The 20699-nt window shown below is 31.6% G+C and overlaps 1 protein-coding gene across 1 annotated transcript in view; it reads right to left on the bottom strand.

Moving 5' to 3' along the window:
* LOC148228361 (larval cuticle protein 65Ag1-like) overlaps positions 1-17153 on the bottom strand; it is a 156371-nt gene extending 139218 nt beyond the window's left edge. The window contains exon 1 of the mRNA XM_088200283.1: positions 17085-17153. Within this exon, the coding sequence (XP_088056409.1) occupies positions 17085-17105 (21 nt within the window). The 5' untranslated portion in view covers positions 17106-17153. The remainder of the gene's footprint in view (positions 1-17084) is intronic.
* Between the last annotated feature and the right edge of the window lie 3546 nt (positions 17154-20699).

Raw genomic sequence — 20699 nt, 5'->3', positions numbered from 1 at the left:
ACCACTATTACCGATATTATATTTTGAAATATCGGTAGTATCGAAAGCCAATTTCTGCTTTAAAACCATACGATCATGGACGCACACATCCCGCCGCCAGCTTCTCCGCCACCGCTTGGAGAATAACGTAGTCGGTCAAAATAGGGTATCGCAACATATGTAAATATAATCTAATAAAACTCTAACTAGTTTCCACCTGCGTCTTACTGGCTGCAAACTCACACGCCCCTTAGGGCTACCACACCCGAAACTTGCACTATCGTCATCATCTCGAGATTCCCAAACAAGGTTTTGCGAATGATAGCTGATTCTCCCTGGTATATGCTTACTGACGTAAAATCGACCCAAACAAAATGAACCGCAAACTGCAACCGAACTACCTGAATGTAAATTTGACGACACATGGCGATTTGAACAATTTATACTATCTGAAATATCTGACAGACATGACAATTAATCAATTAAAAATAATAAGTAAGTATAAATAAAAATGACGAGACAAAATGAATATATAAAACGGAGAAAAAAAATGAATATATATTTATAAATCAAATTATTTATTAAAATACATTTTTAATAATAAATAAAATAAAAATTTCGGCTAAAATAATATGTATTAGAGTGAAAGAGTTATTCCTAGAAGATAAAATAATAAATATGTAATTAAATCTGACCGAAATTCATAGAAGGTTGCCATCCAAACATTTAATTCTACTATTTATTCAAATTTCTGTTTATTATTCAACAATATACGAACCTGTTTCACAATGTTTTTGTTTTTATTTACTTCTAAAAATATATCCCCGGTGGTATATTTTTACGTTTGCTTTGCTGAGAGCTATTTATTATCTTTCACCTGGGCTCTTCCTGCGTAAACACGCTGAAAATGTTGAATATTGAAATAGAGAGATCGCGAATATGGTACGTGTTTTTCCAAATAAGCTATACGTCTCACAGATCGCGAACAAACGTACACGCTTTCGCCTCTTTCTCCGTTAGGGAAAATTACTCCGTGTTCTTTTTCACTTTGACAATTGTTCATTTTTTTCCCTATCCACCTAAGAGGGCATCAGAAATAAATTTTGCAAGAGTGAAACGTGCACGTCAACCGAAATCAATTATTCATTTCGGAACCGAACGCTCAATCATGCGATCAGAGCTAATTTTCATTCATAAAAAATGATAATATTCAAGAGTTATTTTTTATTATTTTTATATTTTACTTGAAATAATTTGATTAATGATTTCGGTTCAATGGCTTTGTTCGAAAATGTCATTTCAGGGTTTTAGCGATCGATTAATGGATTACTGTCGTAATGTCTTTTTAGATGAAATAATACAGATTGGCATAAAAACGTAAGATGTTTTAAATACTGATCTCGAGCACACTATAAATGCAAGTTCAAATTAAAGCCGTTATATTAAAATAGATTTTTATGGTACGGCGCTCATAATATGTCGGCATATAATAAAGAACAATGACGCACTTAAAATTGTGCTACACGTAAAACGAAGCAGTTTGCTAAAAAATGCCAGATAACGCTAAGTGTGTTTTTTATTTAAATTACAATAAATGCAAACATGGATAAAGTGCTGAAAGACGATTTTATTACTATTTTTGGGTCTATAAATTTAGTAGAGCTACGACATAATAAATCATAAATTAATTTATTAATGCACAAAAATGTACGACTCGTATATTGTAAACGTTAATTTAATAATCGTGTATTCAACACATATAGCACGTTCTTTTTAATTCAAAAGAAATATGTGTAACGCACATATTGAGTATAATGCATTTTTTTCAAATGACAACTACAAGGTTAAAAAGGTTTATATGCAGTGGACGTTAAATCTAATAGCTGGATAATTAAAAAAACGTTTTTATGAAATCATCAAAGGATGCTGAAGGTAATCGTTTGCGAATCAAAAGCTTATATGATTTTTTTCTATTATTTTTTGCATAATATACCATACAAAAGATTATATTTCGGACCTTTCTAATAACGATACGTTCAACTGATCTAACTATTAAACTGATCTTTCGGTGTCTAACTGGTTGTATAAGTGATAATACTGTCATTGAAACCCAGTGTTATTCTATAAAAAAAATATGTAAATAAATTATTAATGTAGCGAAATAACTAGTTAAATATTCAACGTCAATCCTATTAAATAAACCTTTACCGTTGTACATTTCAAGTTTTGCCTTTATATTTTAACCCCTTTGTCGATAACCGAGGACTTAAAAGACTTGAAAAGTATGTTTAAACACAAACAAATAGAATATATTAGTTATAAGGATAACCGTCAATGTTCTGACTGTATTAAAACATATTTTATATTATTATAAACCCTTTTACATTGTAATAAATGTATGTAATAAACAGCAAAATTATATCAATATTTTGGTCATTTTTCATTACATTTTATATCTATAAAGAAATATTGAAAACTCTTTTATTATTTTACCAATTGTTATCTACAATAACAATTGGTAAAATATATCAAATCCAGAGTTTTTCAATGTATTAATGCTTTATTTTCAAAAACTTTACTATTTTTTTTATAGAAGTGTTTATATGCTTGTTTTGTACAACCTTTAAATCTTTGCTCATTCGGTTAACAGCGGTCATAATGTGCTGAGATTTAATTTTACGATTTTTTTTCTTATTTTCGAATCAATTTCGGCAGTTTTCACGATGGTCGTAAATTTTATCCGGAAGATCTCAAAATAAGTGTAACAATGGCGGCCATTCCACCTTTTATTTCTTTCTCCCGTTACCCGGTCATTTCTCGCCCGGTGTCCATTGTTCCCGCTATCTTGCTCGTCCGAATTGACTGAAGTTCATTTAACTGAATTGGACCCGTGAATGGTCAAAGAGTTCCTTCGATTTTTATCATGCTTTGAAAAATAAAACGACCGATAAAGGGACTTTTCGTGGAAGGGATATCAAATTATAACGACGTCAACGCAGCAGCCTGATAAAAACATTCTATATACTATATAAAATTTATTGTTATATTTACACTTTATCAACGCTTAAAATCCTTTCGAAACATGATATTTTTAATTAATTGTTACATTTAACCCATACCATTTTAAGGACAATTAAATATTCTTAAATTATAAAATATATTATATTTTATAAATTGAATACAAAAATCGATATTATAATTTGTTATTTGATATCACAAGAAGGTAAATGTAGACATTGTTTTAAATCAAGTATTTGCTCATTAGTTTCATTTTTTGACAAAAATTCACTTGTAAAAAATTATTTATGTCATCCTATGTAGTGCCGATATACCTACGTTTATCCAGACACTCAACAAAACCGCCCTGGGCGTTGTTAATACGGTAGTTTCGGTCCTGCATTGCGTTGTCTCGCCTCATGACGTCGAGTGTCTCCATGACGTCACGATTAGAATTCAATACGCGTCTGGTTGAGCGCTCGCAACAAAGTTGGGATTGTGCAGAGCCGTTGCAAGGAATTCTCGTCGCCTAAATCCCACCCTGGAGCTGCAGGATAATGCCGGCGTGGAAATTCTCCTCGGGCGATGTTACAAACTTGCCGGAACAACTGAGAATTTACCACGGAATAATTCGCTTTATCTACAATTATTATGGATGTATTATGGTAAACTTGTTATGCTTTAACTATTTGTTTTGCTGTGTGCTCGCACGCTCGAGTTTTACCTCTTCCGATCGTCTATTGTTATAAACGGCGATGCTTCAACAATGTATCTCTTGTTATTTGAAATAAAGTAATATATATATATATATATATATATATACATATATATATATATAAACAAATACCAACATCCATAAAAGATGCTCAAGTAATAAAAAGTTTCGCTTTTGCAACTTCACAAACCAATTCGCAGCTATTTAATCAAATAAGTTAGAATTATCATTTTACAAATTCATTTTAAAATAGTAAACACTTATTTTCTTGTAAATTTTGCAAACGTCTCGATTTCATGCTCTTTGTAGTTCTTTATTATAAAACCACAAATCACTGCATAGCTGAATTTCATTTATAATTAAACTCAATCTTTTCAGAAACGATTTTAACGCGTAATAATCTTGTTAAGTATTGCTTGAATAGATGTACCGATATTTCAGTATTTTGTCTATTTTTTTATTACCAAATTTTTTCTATCAAAATCATTCGTTGCAGTAAAGATAAATTGCAAATAAACTGCGCAAATCTCTTTAAAGATTGATGATCTTCATCTCCTTTAATTTTGTGTTGTTTGTAAATTCGACTGAATTTGATGTATAATATATAATTAGCAATGTTTCTTATTTTAAAAATGTGGGAGATCCTTTAATCAATTTAATCAGATTTGATTGCTGCATAATAATAATGAACTATTTTAATAAAATAGTAGAGATGACGAAAATAGTGTGACTAAAGACATTTTTAATGCCATATAATCTGAAGGAAAAACACAGTTTATTATATAAATATCGTGAAGGAAAAATCAATACCATATTTATTTTAAGATATCTGACAATAGAAGCTGATTCTGAATAAATCGTAGCACGTTCTTGTTCGTTGATCCTGGTTAATTTGTGGATGTTTATTTTTATTTTTAACTTTTCTCTTTGCCAGATAAATAAAATCAACGGACACCAACTCAAAATAAAGAAAAACATAAAAATAAATAGAATAATAATAAAATATAAGAGGACCGAAAAGTAATCAAAATTTTTTTAAACATTTTTTTCAAATCTGGTCTAGTAATCACATAAGTTTTTATCATTGTAGTAAAAACCGTAAATTTATGGTTTCTTTGGAAAAAAATTTTACCCTTAGGTAGAGGGATGTCGAGGCCAATAATTGATGAGATGCATTTGCGCCATTATATACTGTTTTTGTTCGATCAATGAAAGAAGGCTAACGAAGCAGCAGAAGTTAACAAAAATACTTATGGTGATGTTTTAAAACTTAACAAGTGTCATCATTATTAAAAATAAAATAAAAATGGAAATAAGGACCTCAAGGACATTGCTCGAAAAGGACGACCTCAAAATTAGACGATGATGTCCTGAAATCAATGGTGGAGTCAGATCCTCGTCAGACCATAAAAGAGTTATCGACAAAGAATGTCTACAGTCCAGGATCATCTACGCCGTTTGAGAAAGGATCATAAACAAGGAATTTGGGTCCCGCATGTGTGTGCATCTGTGCATTCCTTATCCCGTTTTGAAGTTGACCCATTTTAACTACGTATTTGTAACTGGAGATGAGAAGTGGGTGCTATACAATAATCCTGTATGAAAAAACAATGGCTTTCTTCCGAGAAAGTACCTGTTCCAAACCCCTCGAGCACCCCTAACAATAAAGAAAGTATTTTTTTGTGTATGATGGAATTTCTCTGGAGTGATACACTATGAGTTGCTTCGACCTGGAGAAACCGTTACAGCGATTGTGTATTGTAAACAAATCGAACGATTGAAACATGACATTTAAAAGAAACACTCTGTTTTGGTCAATAATTAGCCAAGAATTTTGCATAACGACAACGCGAGGCCTCATGCTGCAAAATTGACTCAAGAAAAAATAAGGGAGGTTGAGTTAGAAGTTTTACTCCAAAAAGGGAATTGAAAATTTGCCTACACGTTGTCAAAAGGTCATTAATAATGATGGATTTTTTTTAAAATTAGTATTTAATATAATCTTGTAAATAAATGTTTTACTTTTTGGTCCACCTAATAAAAACATTTTTTGTTGACATTAAGATTTTGACTGTTTTTTTTTGTAAAAAAATCAGATTACATTGCCCGTTATTCTTTCCAAAATAATTTTTTTATCCGTTATTTTCCATCTAAAATATTTTTTTATTTTTTCCCGTTATTTTTAGTCGAAAGCTCAAATTTTGGCAAATTTTTGACCTACATTTTTTATCCAAAAATTCAAGTTTTCTAAAAAATTTAATCGTTATGATTTGGTGATCATTGATCACAAGGCAACTGCTCATAATACGATTGCTCATACGAGCATCGCTCAAACGAATATACAGAACAATTTTTTTTTGTGCTTATTCGATTGACCTCTATAGCAATAAAAATTGTATTTCGAAACTCAAGATTTTTCAAGAGAGCTTACGAAACAATACAGAGAAAAATAATGTTGAAGAAATTAGAGATTATAGGTATAATTGAAGTAGTTTGAAGATAATTTATTAAATATTTAACAAATAGAGAGAAAAAAGTTAAAAAATAATATGCGTATTATAAAGAGTCCAAAAAAAATTAATGATAATTTTTTTCCGAAAAATTCAACACCTGAAAAAGGACAGCAAATGACATATGTAGTAGGACTGCAAGTATGCAAACTTCTTAGTAAAAATAAACAACAAAATCATAGATAATAAATATCCAATTGAAACACAATTGAGCTGCTTTACATAAAACACTATGTATTTCGTTTGGGTCTAATAATATGGCCAGGTACTGTATATATCTGGGTTTTTTATCTCTGTGATGCATCTTGTGGTTATGCAAAATTTGCACTAGTATTTTAGAGAGGTATATCCTTTGTCGTTAAAAGCCATTAGCTTGGCCCACGTCTCTTAAGTGCTTTCTATATGACCGTAAGGTTCAGTTTCGAAATCTTATGATGTTATGATGCATTTTTTGTGATGATGCAATTAACGCCACTAGACATTTTTGTGTTTAAAATAATATTTATTTTTTATTTTTTTTCTAATCGATATATTTATATGCTAAGATTAAATATATCAATTATAATAAAACCTATATGCCAAACATTCAATGAAAAAATTCCACATAAGAAGTGACTCAAACTCTAATTCGAATTATGAGAAAAAATCTATACATTTAATGCAATAGTGTTTATGAAAAAGTCTTTTAACAATTATTTTTTTTTATATAAATATTTGTAACTTTATCATTTACCATTTAATATTTTAATATTGAAAATTACGTATAGTCAAAATCTAGTGACAACATATAATATTTTTAAGCACGATATAATTACAAACGAAACAAAGCTCTACAGCATTTTCTTCTTTTGCATAGAAAAAACGGATTACCAAACCTTCCAATATAATCTGACAGGCGTAAACCCAATGCGTTACAACAAGGTAGATCTGTACCAACTGGTTTAGACAATCAGACAAATAAATAAATAAATATATAAAATAAATAGAAATATTAACTACCAGACAGAAAGTTAATTATGAATTAATATGTATAGTTAATTATGAATTAATATGTATAATTAATAGATGTCACTTTAAAGCTGGGGCCGGTTTTTGGGAAACCAATTTGAGACCTTGCGGACTATTCTATTCCGATCCTTTGACGGGGTTAGGAATGGACATAATAATTTTACTAATAAACTATCATAATATACTCTCTCACGTCACACAGTGGTATTTCTAAAACTGTGAAAACATGCTTTCCATTGAATTAGTTTATAAAGGTTATATAATCATTAAAACAAAAACAGCTGTTGTTTTAAAAATAAATTATTTAAATAGAGCGCGTTTTAATCTCAATATTATTTGGACTAATATCGGCATTTACAGGATCCTAAGATTGGATTGAAAAGTTTAATTATAAATTATCAATATGAGCTTTTACATGCGATTCTATATATCTTTTAAAATGTGATAAATCAAAAATTATAGACGAATTCGCACAGTAATCGTCATAGCGAGCAAAGGTCGCCGCAAGAAGTTTTTGGCGGTGTTTTGGGATATATTTTCTCACCGATGGCGATGGCGGGAAGTGCTCGTCGGTTCCGGCGGAAGTGCCGGAACAAAAAGTCACACACTATCGCCGGACAAAAGGTCCCGTGTATTTCTGGGGTAAGCCGTAAATCAGCGGGCCACTTCCGGCGACCGGCTAATGGCGCAAATTCCCCAACACACACTCACACAGATAAAGCTAGAAATTAAAAAACCCAATCCATTTGTGCACGCGGCTGGGGTGGGTGGGTGGCTGGTTGCTGAGGGTGGGCCGCTGACACATGGCAGTCGCACATGTGGGCCACTGGGACAAAAAGCTACCACCACACACATGACCGAAATCTTTATAAACAGTGATGACTCTGACAGGAATACGTGTTTTGGCTCACACCTACGAGTGGTTACATAATTCATTTCAACTAGGTATATAAATATATAATAATTGTAATGTCTATCTAGAACATGTTATATTAATTAACATTTATGTATTAAAAAATAATACATGTATACACCGTTGAAATATTTTTAGTCTTTAAAAAATCATTTATTTGTGTTTTCAGAAATAAATTATGTATGTTTCATTTTTATCCAAATAAAAGGATTCCTTTTTAAAAAAAATCTTGGGATTCGTAAGCAAAAAACTGATGCAAGTGATTTTGATAAGAGTGCCAATAAAGGGTCCCGAAAAGCTATACACGATTAATATCTCTAAAAAATGACTAAAATAGAGATTTTCGATACTTTTAATAATTGTCTCGAAGCTATGGCAATGGGTGTAGGGAAATAGATGAAGTAAGGATATAATTTTTTAACAAAAACGCGAAAATGTAAAAAGACCAGGGCCGCCGAGAGCGAATCTGGGTCCTGGTCCTGATGACAAAAATGGCATTTTATATAATTTTTAACATAGTAATATAATTTCTTGAATAAATAATAATAGGTTCGATTTAATCCATCCTATGCTATAAATAAATATAAGACTTGGCCACCGTTGCGACTTATTTTCTAAAATTATATTTTATGCGAAATATTTTAATTAGGCATTAAAAATTATTGAAAATATTTACACATAATATTAACTTGATAAGTAGTCGTGTTTTCTTTGCTGCTTAGTGTTGCCATATAGTGAATTTCTAGTCCAGATCAAAAGCAATAAAATCGTGCCACCGCGGTGAAAACGTCAATTATCAATAAATTTGTGGCGACCACACATTTAGGCACATTTAAATTTAATGACCGTGACCAAAAACGTTCATTCATTAACAATGAGACAAACATCATGGCACAAGAGGGACTTCTTTTGACCACTCAACACGGGTCGTTAAGAGAATATCTTTTGTGAAAAAACGGTACGGACGCAATCAATCAACACAATGCAAACCTTTTCCTTAGAATTTGAAAGTCTGGAGCCAAACAAAAAACTGGCTTTCGAAATACACATCCGATTTCTCGAATTCTAAGAAGGCACTGCAGCGATTGGCTAGGAGGTTGATGCACAATCGTGATTGGCCAGCTAGCGTGCATCTACCTAAAGGATATAAGCCCGGACTCCGACGAGGAGAGGGCAGACGGTCCACGGCACTACAAGAGACGGCTGAGGCACGAGACAAGAGACATCACTAGACAGCAGAGCCAGCAACGCAGACGACCAGAGAGCCAAGATCTACCAGCAGCCATCCGGAAGAACCAGCCAAGTGCCCTAAGATCACACCTAACACTCTCCGCGCGCATCCTCAAAGCCCTGAGACATCATCACCTGCACACTTTCATCGCGAGAAACGTCACGCCGTAATCGTCCATAGTCAAAATTGTAATTATAACTTAAAAAACAATCTAATAGGATTAACCGAAGAGTCTCATTGGCCGCGAGGTCAACCACACCTAAGGCTACGCCCCCTAAAAATTTATGTTAAGACTTTTTATTACAATATTACGAGTGAGAATCGAATATAGCACTACAAACAAAAATTTGAATCAATAGAAAAGCGCAAAAAACAATCATCACTTCTCAGAAGTCATAAATCCACGTCAAAAGCAATAAAATCGTGCCGTCGCCGTCGCATTGGGAACGCTCGTTACCAAACGTTCCCACTGTGACGGCGTTTTTTTCTTTAATTAATGAAAAGTATGTGACTTTTCATTAATTTTGAACCCTGGGTTTTAAGTTTTAAGATAAAAAAAACTTACTATATACAGCTACCAGCGCATACCATATGTGGCAGTAGAGAGATTAACTAAAAGCATCGTTAAACGTCAGATCACAAAAATGTCCTATATTGAAGTGTAAGACTGTCAAATCTTCACTCATCCTTAAATATTCAGAATTGGTCATTGCGGCTAAAGTGGGCGATCAAAATACCTCCTTCTAGACTGACCAAGCGTATAAAAGCGTATATATATCCCATATACTGCCACTTGCATTCGGAATTGCTTCAGCACTTAATCATAAACATACACAACCTCAATTTGAGACACGAGAAAGATCACCAGAACTCTCATTAATTAAATGGAGTTACGCCGACCTAAGACAGAGACGGAGTGGAACGAGAAAGCAGCCGATTCCCTTTTCTAGAGAAATCTAGAGTTAAACCCAATCTTCAGAAACGATTTGATTCATCAGACAGATTTAAGTCTACAAATAAACTTTGTTGTACATAAAATAATATAACACTCAGGTAATATTTTAATTTAAGAATTTATTGAAGTATTTTTTCGTTTTTTATATATCATACAATAGTAGCACATATGTGAGAATCTTTCATATTTTTATTAATTAAAATTAAATTTTTTTGACTCAGTCTAGAATTATTCTTGTAGTAATTTTCATATAACTAATGTGACAATTACTGATGATTTTGGTTTTTGGTTTATCTACCCAGACTAGATTATTACTGATAGCGTTATTCAAGCAAAAGCTTCTTCGTATCGTAATCTGGGTTTCTTTATTGAGGTTAGTAATCTCCTTCCATTTACCATGGTCGTAACAGTAGAATAATATTTTTTAACTTTCATTTGTTCTTAAGGTTAACGCTTTTTATATTCGATTTTTAAATTATCTATCAATATTATGATTTCATTTGATATTTTATTTATTATTTCATACGCATAAAATAGTTAAATTAACTTTGAATACAATTACCCAATTATTTTATTTTTGACTTAGGCAATCATTTTTACTTTATATGTGTCAAAAGAATAATGCTATTTAAAAACTGATTATTGCTAGTGAAATTATCATTTAAACACAAAATAGTATTAGCGATTAAATTTAATAATTAGTATGCAAAAATAGCACACGATGATAAATAGTCTAAATCTTTTTTAATAAATAATCATAAGATACTTAAATATTTGAGATACAAAATCTAAAATGTATAATACGATCTTAAAAAAATTATTAGGAGAAATCAGGATCATACAATATTTGCTAGTATATATAGCTGATGACCTATTTTGTGCAGTGCAAGATGTGGAAGCAAACACAATGAATACCGTTATTGACGAGGTGGAGGCGAACATTTGGAATCGGACATGACACCATAAGAAGAGTGAGGGTTAAATAAACGTTTTCTTTATTCTAATATTTCCCCTTAAATTTCATCACCCATCCATGAATCGAGTAAATTGCTTTAGGTCAACACGTACCGTATAGGTTTCGCTGTTTGAGCACAGTATCGGTGCCGAAAGTAGTAAAAAGCGTTCCGGTCGGGCAGCAATCGCATACATATATCAGGCTTTCATCCGCCTAAACAGCCTTAGACGCGGATGGGGTAGCTGGTGTTCGGAAGGGGTTGCACCCCCTGCAGCAATCCGGCCGCTTTAAATTGAATTAAAAACAATTTGTCACCGGCGAGTCGATACACAGCGAGAGAGAGGGAGAGAAAGAGCGGGCCAGACAGCTGGAAAACTATGTACCGACTAGGAAAAGCCGAGGAAAATCGCTTGTGCCCAAACAACAATGTGTCTTGCGAATGTTCATTGCATTCTTTTGTCTCGGAACAAAGTGCCCGGGAAATTCCCCATGTTTTAACGACTGGCAATTCCGATGTGATTAATGGCACTCCCGGCGGAAAACTTCGTCGCGCGATACAACCGACTTGATGGATTTCCCTCCGTCGCGAATTCGCATTGATTTTCCGACGCCAACGCGATCAAGGACAGCGTCTATTAATCGTGTAATAAATCTTAGACTCGTGTTACAATTTCACGCATTAATTTTACTAGTAGCCGTTGATATATTTACAGAAACCTAAGATAAAGCTAATAAACAGGAAATATATTTTGGTATCTACGAGGAAAAAGAAAGTATAGATACAACGTCTAAAAAATATGTTTGAAGAATTCACTTCTATGATTTGCTTATATTACATTTAGAGCACATTTAGTGATACTTAAAACAAGTTTTTTGCTTTCTACGTTATATAGCTACGTTGCTTGCTTTCTTTATCGGCACTCAACGCGCGCTTGGTTTCTGGAAACCAAAAAAACAGTAATATAAAACACAAACACAAATAATATTTTGAATCTGTAACAACTTGAGACTTATCAGCTAAATAAGTCACAACTGAAAATTTTGTTAAAAAATCATATACGTTGCGAATAAATTATTAGCAGGAAACAATTTGTATTCAGGAAAGATACACGAAAAGCACTCTTTCGTAAACCTGTATACATCTGCTTATAGATTAGGAGAAAGCATTTGGCAAGTAATAACAATAACATGTTTAGGTGCAGTATCGATATTGCCAAAAGCTAGTTTTTACAATTTAGGGTTAGTCTCACAAACAAGCACTTACATCTTTAGGCAAAAATTAGATTCGTTAAATGCTATGTCTGGTCAGTGCTATTGTATGGATACGTGATATATATTTTACAATTTATTACAATTAATAGACTGAAAGCTTTTGAACTGTGGTTTTATAGGCGAAAGCTAAAAGTATTTTCATGATTGAACACGATCGAGAATTTCTTTTAATTATCGATCAGAGAAACAAGATGTAAAATATGAGCTTCTTTATACCTCAATAATAGAAGAAAAAAATAGATCTGAAGAAACAAGATGTTTTAGTTGCGAAACATACACTTATGAACTGGGATGACAGCTGAAAAAGTGTTTTGTGTATCAAAGGACTAGGAAGAATACTTGGAACTATTTAATATTCTGATCTTTAGCGACTGAAATCGAATATTACAAGAGAAAAAAATATTATTTATGTATATTTTGAGTAATGCATAAAAATTTTTACTGACCCATGATTTAAAGGTTATGGGATGCTCAATCGTTCAGTGTGATAAAGCTGACTTCAATGACTGTCAAAATATATTAATTAAACTTTAAAAATGCCATTTTTAAATACATATTTCTCAATTGGTATGATGAAATACAATTTGGAATCGTCGAAGCAGCATCCGGCGCAATAGCGCGATTAAAAGGAATTCCAATGCAAATTTGCACAAAGACTATGCACACAAATGGGATTTGAGAATTAGATTTAAATACCGAGCTTTAACCAATTAACATCTCCCCAATCTAAACACCCCCCTGATGCGGAATCCCATTAGAATAACTTAGACACAAATACTTGGGTATTGACGTTATCGGCATATTGGAACGTTCGATTTTCGTCCTGTTGGGGTTTCGCCCTCTTAATCCTGCCGACAGAGACGATATTAAACGGAAGAGCAAACAGAACGTTTCATTTCCTTGCGATCCTGACGGGTTCGGGCCTGATCGGAAGATTTGCCGAGTGCTGTAAGAAAATTTTATGCCATAATTATTGTTGCCGTCTATATCTTTTAATTTGTGTCACTTGAATAATAATTAATTAATAAATAATAATTTGATGGCGATTAGTTTACTAGATGTTTCGAATTCAATAATTGTCTGGGATAAATCCCATGTTGTTATGCGAGTTTTGTTTTCCACTAAGAAATTGGTTTAAAACAAAATAGAAACAGACTCACAAACGCCACTCTTTCCAATAGTTAATTTGTTTTATGTACTTACACGATATACAAGTAGTATAAATGTTGACTAATACCCAAAGACATGGGTTTGAATCTTGTGTGAACCTTAATGTTTTTCAATGTATATCGTGTCTGAAAATAATACTATGTCTATTTGAATTCCCGTATTGAAAGAATTTAACCATAGTTTTAGTAAAAGAGAAAAGGTTAGTTAGTAGTGAGAGCGGTGATTCGAAAAGGGACAAGAAATCCCTATTTAACAGTCAGTAAGATTTTATGACACATTTCGTTTCGGCATCCTGAATAGAGACAGAAACATTTGCCATTTAATAAAAAATAAAATGGGAGTATTTGCTAAAATACACACAGTCGTATACCAAAAAACAGCATTTAAGTCTATTGTTATTAATTACCGTCAATGGTTTATGATTATCCATCGGTTAATGGTTGGGTCTCTAGCAAGAGATGTGTACAGATTTTTTAAATACTCCAATGCAACTTTGATACCAATTACACAGAATAAATTATTTAATTAGGTAATTAATGAGCTGAGAAGAATGAAGTTTTTAATCCGCGAGAGTTGCCAATGGTTTGAGTTTGTTAATCCTTTGACTCATAGTAGAAACACAATCTTGTTATCAACAATATATTGGAACGGGTGATTCGTTTTACGTGTTTTTACGATAAGCTAATTTATATATTAAAATTGTCCCACGCTCACTAACAAAAGGCAAAACAAAAGTGGTTCTGAAATATTTCTTCGCCATTTTTTCTATCTTATGTAAAAAAATAATCCTAACTTATAATAATCTTAAATTATTTATCCGATATTGTACAAATATTTTAAAACAGATAATTGCATCAACCATAATAGTTTTGTAACAGACAATAATTAATATTGAAGTACTAATTTTAATCAAAATTTTAATCCCACGGTTAAAGTTTAGGGACCCTTGCCCCTCTTCTTACTTATATTTTTTTATTGAAGCTCCGCTTTTTGTTTTCCAAATGCGAAAAACAAAATTCATAATTATACATATTTTTTAATGTAATATACTTTTTTAGGTTTAAATATATATTTAAATACTTTTTTAAGCTTCAAAATCTATTATTTAAAGAAAAAATATTTAGTAGAGTTTAACTTAAATCATAAAATCATATTAATAAAATTTTCAGTGTCGACAGCCATTATTCAATTTCATAGAATGTATACATTAATGTTGTTATGAATAAATCATGTGTGTATATAAAATATATAAATACATACATTGTTGTTAACGGCAGCCGGTCAAAAGAGCGTGCGTCAAATGAGCGCGGTCATATAAGCGCTGCGTCATAAGAGCGTTTACCAAAGTAGCGTTGTAACAAAATAGCGTGCGTCAAATGCGCAGAGATATATGAGCGCTTAAAAAAGAGAGCACGTCATAAGAGCGCAAAAATACTTAGAGAATATCAAGTAATGAATATTTTAGGAATTAGAAATATAAAATATAAGTAAATTGTGGGAAATTTACAAAGAATTAAAATTCACGAAATATAGGCGGTAAAATTAGTATTTTATGTGCCAGAGCATAATGACGATTAAAATGATTAGTAAATGAAAACATTATTATTTATTAATCATTACGTACATACGAAAGTATGGCTCCCCATCTCCATACATATGATATACATCAGGGAGATTAGGATTACTATAAATAATACTGTAATATTTACAATATTTGACAAAATACCCTTTTTATCCATAACTAGCTTTGAATATCGCCCCAATATTTTTAGATATTATAATTTGGAAGATAAAAATAGACATAAAATCTTGTGGTTTTTAAGAAAAAATATTAAAAATAATCACTAAAATCGAATAATTAATTTTTTTGCAAAACAAGCACTACAACATTTTGAAACAATGCTCAATGAAAAGATCAAATCTCCTAAAAAGACTTACCAAACTCCAATTGACAATTATACATTAATTTCAGTGGAAGAAAAAAATGTAATTTCTTATTACAAAACCCGATACCTTGGAAATATGAAAATACTGTTATTCCCTAATGATATTTCAAATTAAAACCATATTTGGACATACCAAAATATTTAGGAATTTAATAAAACAGTTTTTAAAAAAATAATTAAATTTATCATAAAAAATGATTACATTTAAAGATTATTCTAAAACTTGAAACTTGTATAAGATTTAAAATTGGTAGAAATAGTCTTATCATACTAAATGCTCTTGCTGCACTGTCAATCCAGAAAGTGTATAAAATAAATGAAATTAAAAATTAAAATGAAAATTATATAAAAAAAATTGTAGAATTTACAATTTTAAAAGGGGACCATATAAATTTAAACTTATTTCAGAAACAATATTTTTATAAGGTTAAAAATAATAATAATAAACTATTATGCTAATCTCTCTTAGTAAATTGATTAGTGTTTTTATAAATTGATATATTATTCTATAGTTTCGGGTCTCTGGGTATCTGGACAGTAAATGGATCCCTTGGTGCAGAGGTATTATATTAGATTAACAATTTTTACTTGGCGCACCATACGACATTTAAGATTATAATAAGATTCGTATTCATTATTTGCATCAAATATTGGCATAATCCATCTTCTTTTAAGTGGTTAGATATCATTCCTACTACTATTACTGTCACAGTAGTAATAACACGGTTAATATCAAATTGATCGTCACTTTCTTAAACATCCATTATTAAATCGTCATTCGAAATTATATGTATAATTTTTAAAAATAAATCAATATATGTATTTATAAATAATTAAAACACAGGTTACTAATTGTTAGTAATTTACTAGCTCGAAAAGACTAATGTTATTATTTGAGTTGCCGCTAAAAATGTCGATAGTTGTCAATCGCTGATTTGAATAATGCGAGCGAAATAGCGAGCTCTGCTTGCATCTCGCTCTTTTTTCTAATCGTTTTTATTTGATAACAGACACACAATATTAAGTAAGAATTATACACAATTAAAGCATATAATCCCATATGATAAAAATATAGATACCCTTCGAAGGAAAAAATGAGTTTAATTGACACCGTAAATTATCGGTGTCAATTATTGGTCTTAACACCACGCGAAACGGCCATGTTACGATGAAATATTTTACAATAAACTTATTATTGAGTGATTCGCATAAGTTAAAAATTGAATATTACTAAAATGTGTTTACCACAAGTGTTTTTACTATTAATAAATTTAAATTGGCAAAATTAGCTCCAACACAAAGCCAATAAATGCATTGAAAGTTTCGTCGACGTATGAGTGCAACGGTTGGAATTCGATGTCGACCAATTGTCGACTTTCTAGCACAAAGGGCTAACTATATTCGAAGGACACAGAAAATTAGAAAGACTTTACCTTTTCAAGCGGACGATGCATAGAATTGTAAATATCCTGACGGGCCACAGCGCGGCGTCACACCCCCCGCCCCCCGCGAGGCCCGCGCTAGAAGGGACGCCGTGGAAAAACACGTGGTGCAACGGTCTTGCATACACAAAATTTAACTATAAACACTAATTTGAACTATACACTGCTTAATTCCAACACATACACTAAATTACACTATCACTTTATAATGCACTGCTAATTAAAAATATCGAGAACACTTATTCGAGAAAAATGTAACAAAACAATTTATTCGACCGTTTACGACCGCTGTCGCATAGTTACTGGTATTTTTTTTAAATATTTCTAGATGCATCCAGACAATTCAAGGTTATGCTTCATTAAAAATAGCAAATGTCATTCACCTCTTTGTCTATTTTTAAAATATTTATCTCTAATTCGAATTATTTTAATGCAAGTTGTTTGTTTATTTTAATGCGAGAGTGACACGAAGGTCACCTTTGCTGTTGTTGTTGACCTACTTAAAGTATAATGTCGATGATTTCAACTTTATTTATATGAAAAATATTATTATTACCTACGATTTTTTAAATGCAAATTTTGAGTGTAGTTGTATGCGTGCGTACGGCTCGGCGCGGCGACGGTGCTGCCCCCAAGTGTCAATCGAGTGCATTGTCGTTTGCTTGTAACGGTCGTTTACGCGTGGGCGTCATTTGCTTGATAAACATTTTCCTATATCTTTTAACTACGTCGAGGTTAACACTGAAACTTTTCGATGTAATACAAAGACGAACGAGGAAGCGGAGCACTGGATAAAATAATACAGTGCGTAATCCAGAACAAGTTGGAATTGCAAGAGTATGAAAAAAAAACCCACACGATATATTTCACAGTAAGTACTCTAATTAAACTAATAATATTATAAATAATTATTGTATATAACTTGACCCTTCGAAAAGAACGCATGGTAAATCAAAAAAATTTGTATTGCAAAGCTGAAATAGACGTTCTTGTAAAAATGGTGACTTGTGACACAATGAGGCGTGATAAATATATGAAGGTAATTTCAATATGTACAATAATTCTGTTTAAATTTTAAGGACGGATATCAAACATAGTCACCCTATAATAAACGCAGAGACGTTATCTTGTTTGCCTCCATCTGAACATATCAAAAATAAGTTCTATGACTATTTTGATATGGGATTAAAGGTTGGCGAGGCTATGAGATATCACGAAGTTCATCTGCTATTACATTACAATATGATAATTGTAGCATAAAAATGGCAGATACATCAATTAACCCAAAAATGCATACTGTTCTTCATTAAGGGAAAAATGGAGAGATTATACTTTAGGTCCACGTAACGACGGTCTCCAGGTAATTTATATTGAAGATGAATATGTTTGCAATGTTGTTTCTATGAATAATAATGCATTTATCAATTGCATTATTATTCATAGAAACAAATGAGAAGATACCAATATACAGGACATTTAATTAAATATTATGAATCACCGTTTGCTTTTGTTATTGTAATGCCAATGATAAAAAGAGCTCATTCTCTGCCTTTGACTAATGACATTGTGTTCGTAGACACCACCTCCTCTTGCGATGCGGAGGGCCACTCGATTACGCCACTCGAAATGTAATGATAAATTCAAAATCAGCGTTTCATTTTAGTAAAAATATATGTATATCGTACGTATGGGGATGGGGAGCCATACTTTCGTATGTATGTAATAATTAATAAATAATAATGTTTTCATTGACTAATTATTTTAATCGTCATTACGCTCTGGCACACAAAATACTAATTTTACCACCTATATCCCGTGAATTCTTATTTTTTGAAATTTCTCACAATTTAAATATATTTTGTATACCTAATTCCTAAAATATTCATTACTTGATTTTCTCAAAGTATTTTTGCGCTTTTATGACGTGCTCTCTTTGGCAAACGCTCATATGGCTGTCTGCGCATTTGACGCACGCTATTTTGTTACAGCGCTACTTTGGTAAACGCTCTTATGACGCAGCGCTTATAATGCAGCGCTCTTTTGACGCACGCCCATTTGTCCGCGCTCATTTGTGACGTTCCCGTTGTTAACATTACACAAAAATAGCTATCTGATTAGGTAATTATTATTCATTATATATTAAATTTAATTATAATGTTTTTGTAGCTAACAATTTTGTAGCAAATATCAAAGTTCTATAAAATATAAACCACTAGATACATTGCTATTTTTAAAATATTATTTTTTATAATAAAATAACAGCAATGATAACTTAACATTTTAATGAATTTTATTTTGAAATTTAAAAAAATATATAAAGTCTTAAAAATATAAATGTATAATGTTCTTGTTTTATAAACTATCATTATCTATTGTTTATGTGAACAATATGTTTGTACAGGGGCGTTATTTTCTAGAGGAAGGGGAGGGGGTTTTCCACCCCCCTCGAATTTGACAAGAAAAATGCATGCCATTCAATAAAATACTATGTTATTTAAATCGAAATAATAAAAAACGACCAAACGTAATAGTAAAATTATTTGATTTGAACTAAGTAATATATATAATGCGGAATAGCGTAGTCTGTAACGTCTCAGACTAATAATTCTGAGGTTGCGGGTTCGAGCCTGCAACCTCTGAGTTACTAGTCTGTGACGTAAATAGGGGGAAATGCACGTCGTTTAATGAAATAGTATGAATTCTGATAAAATGGAAATATTACAAAAATGACCACTGACTGGCCAAATTTTGCTCTCCCCCATCCCCCTGGAAATAGCTGAAAAATCAATATTTCGATTTAATAAAATATTAACAATTTTTTTAAATTTATATTTAAATATATTCTTAAATTTTTATAATTAAATATTATTTGAACAAAATACGAAAATCAAATATTTTAGTTTATAATATAAATTATAACTCTGTATCAATACATAAAAGAGAACCATGTACCTGGTTAATTTAAGAAGAAATATCCTAGAACCGGGTATTTGGATGCCCTAGACGAAACCCTTGCTGTTGTTCTAACAAAACATGCTAATATTTCGAACGATTATCACAAATTAAGTTTTTATAAATTATCTTAATCTCATGAATGAATATAGTGCTATATATATTGATTGTAAGCTGTAATTATTATACAATTATGTCACTGTTTAACAAACTTTGACTTCAGTCTGGTGTCTCACAACTTACTTAGTAGTTGTTGATTGCGTTTACCATGTTATATTACGACAAGATATTTACAATTATTAAATAATAAATATTTATTGTTAAATAAACCTTGTCTTTCAGGTTTTCATTTCGCATTATTTATTTTTAATAATTAAGATATTTTTTTATTAAAATAATGGTAGAAATAGTTCGCTCTATATTTTTTTATAAAATAAAAAAGCTCACATTTTACAGAAGGTGAGCGCGATCGAGTCCGGAAGAATTATGGTAACCTTTCGCTCGTCCGAATGGGACATTAGGGAAGACACGAGTGAGGATAACGGTCTCGAAATAATCCTTACGATTTATAACAAAAATTCCAACGTCGGAAAATGGCCACAGTTTGAATCCGGTCGAACGTTTCACGTTCTGAATATCTTTGCTGAGGCACGA

This window comes from Plectrocnemia conspersa, unplaced genomic scaffold (genome assembly GCF_051122295.1).
Source record: "Plectrocnemia conspersa isolate PC_06_02 unplaced genomic scaffold, ASM5112229v1 ptg000012l, whole genome shotgun sequence".
Taxonomy (NCBI): Eukaryota; Metazoa; Arthropoda; class Insecta; order Trichoptera; family Polycentropodidae; genus Plectrocnemia; species Plectrocnemia conspersa.
This window is presented reverse-complemented; position numbering and strand designations above follow the sequence as displayed.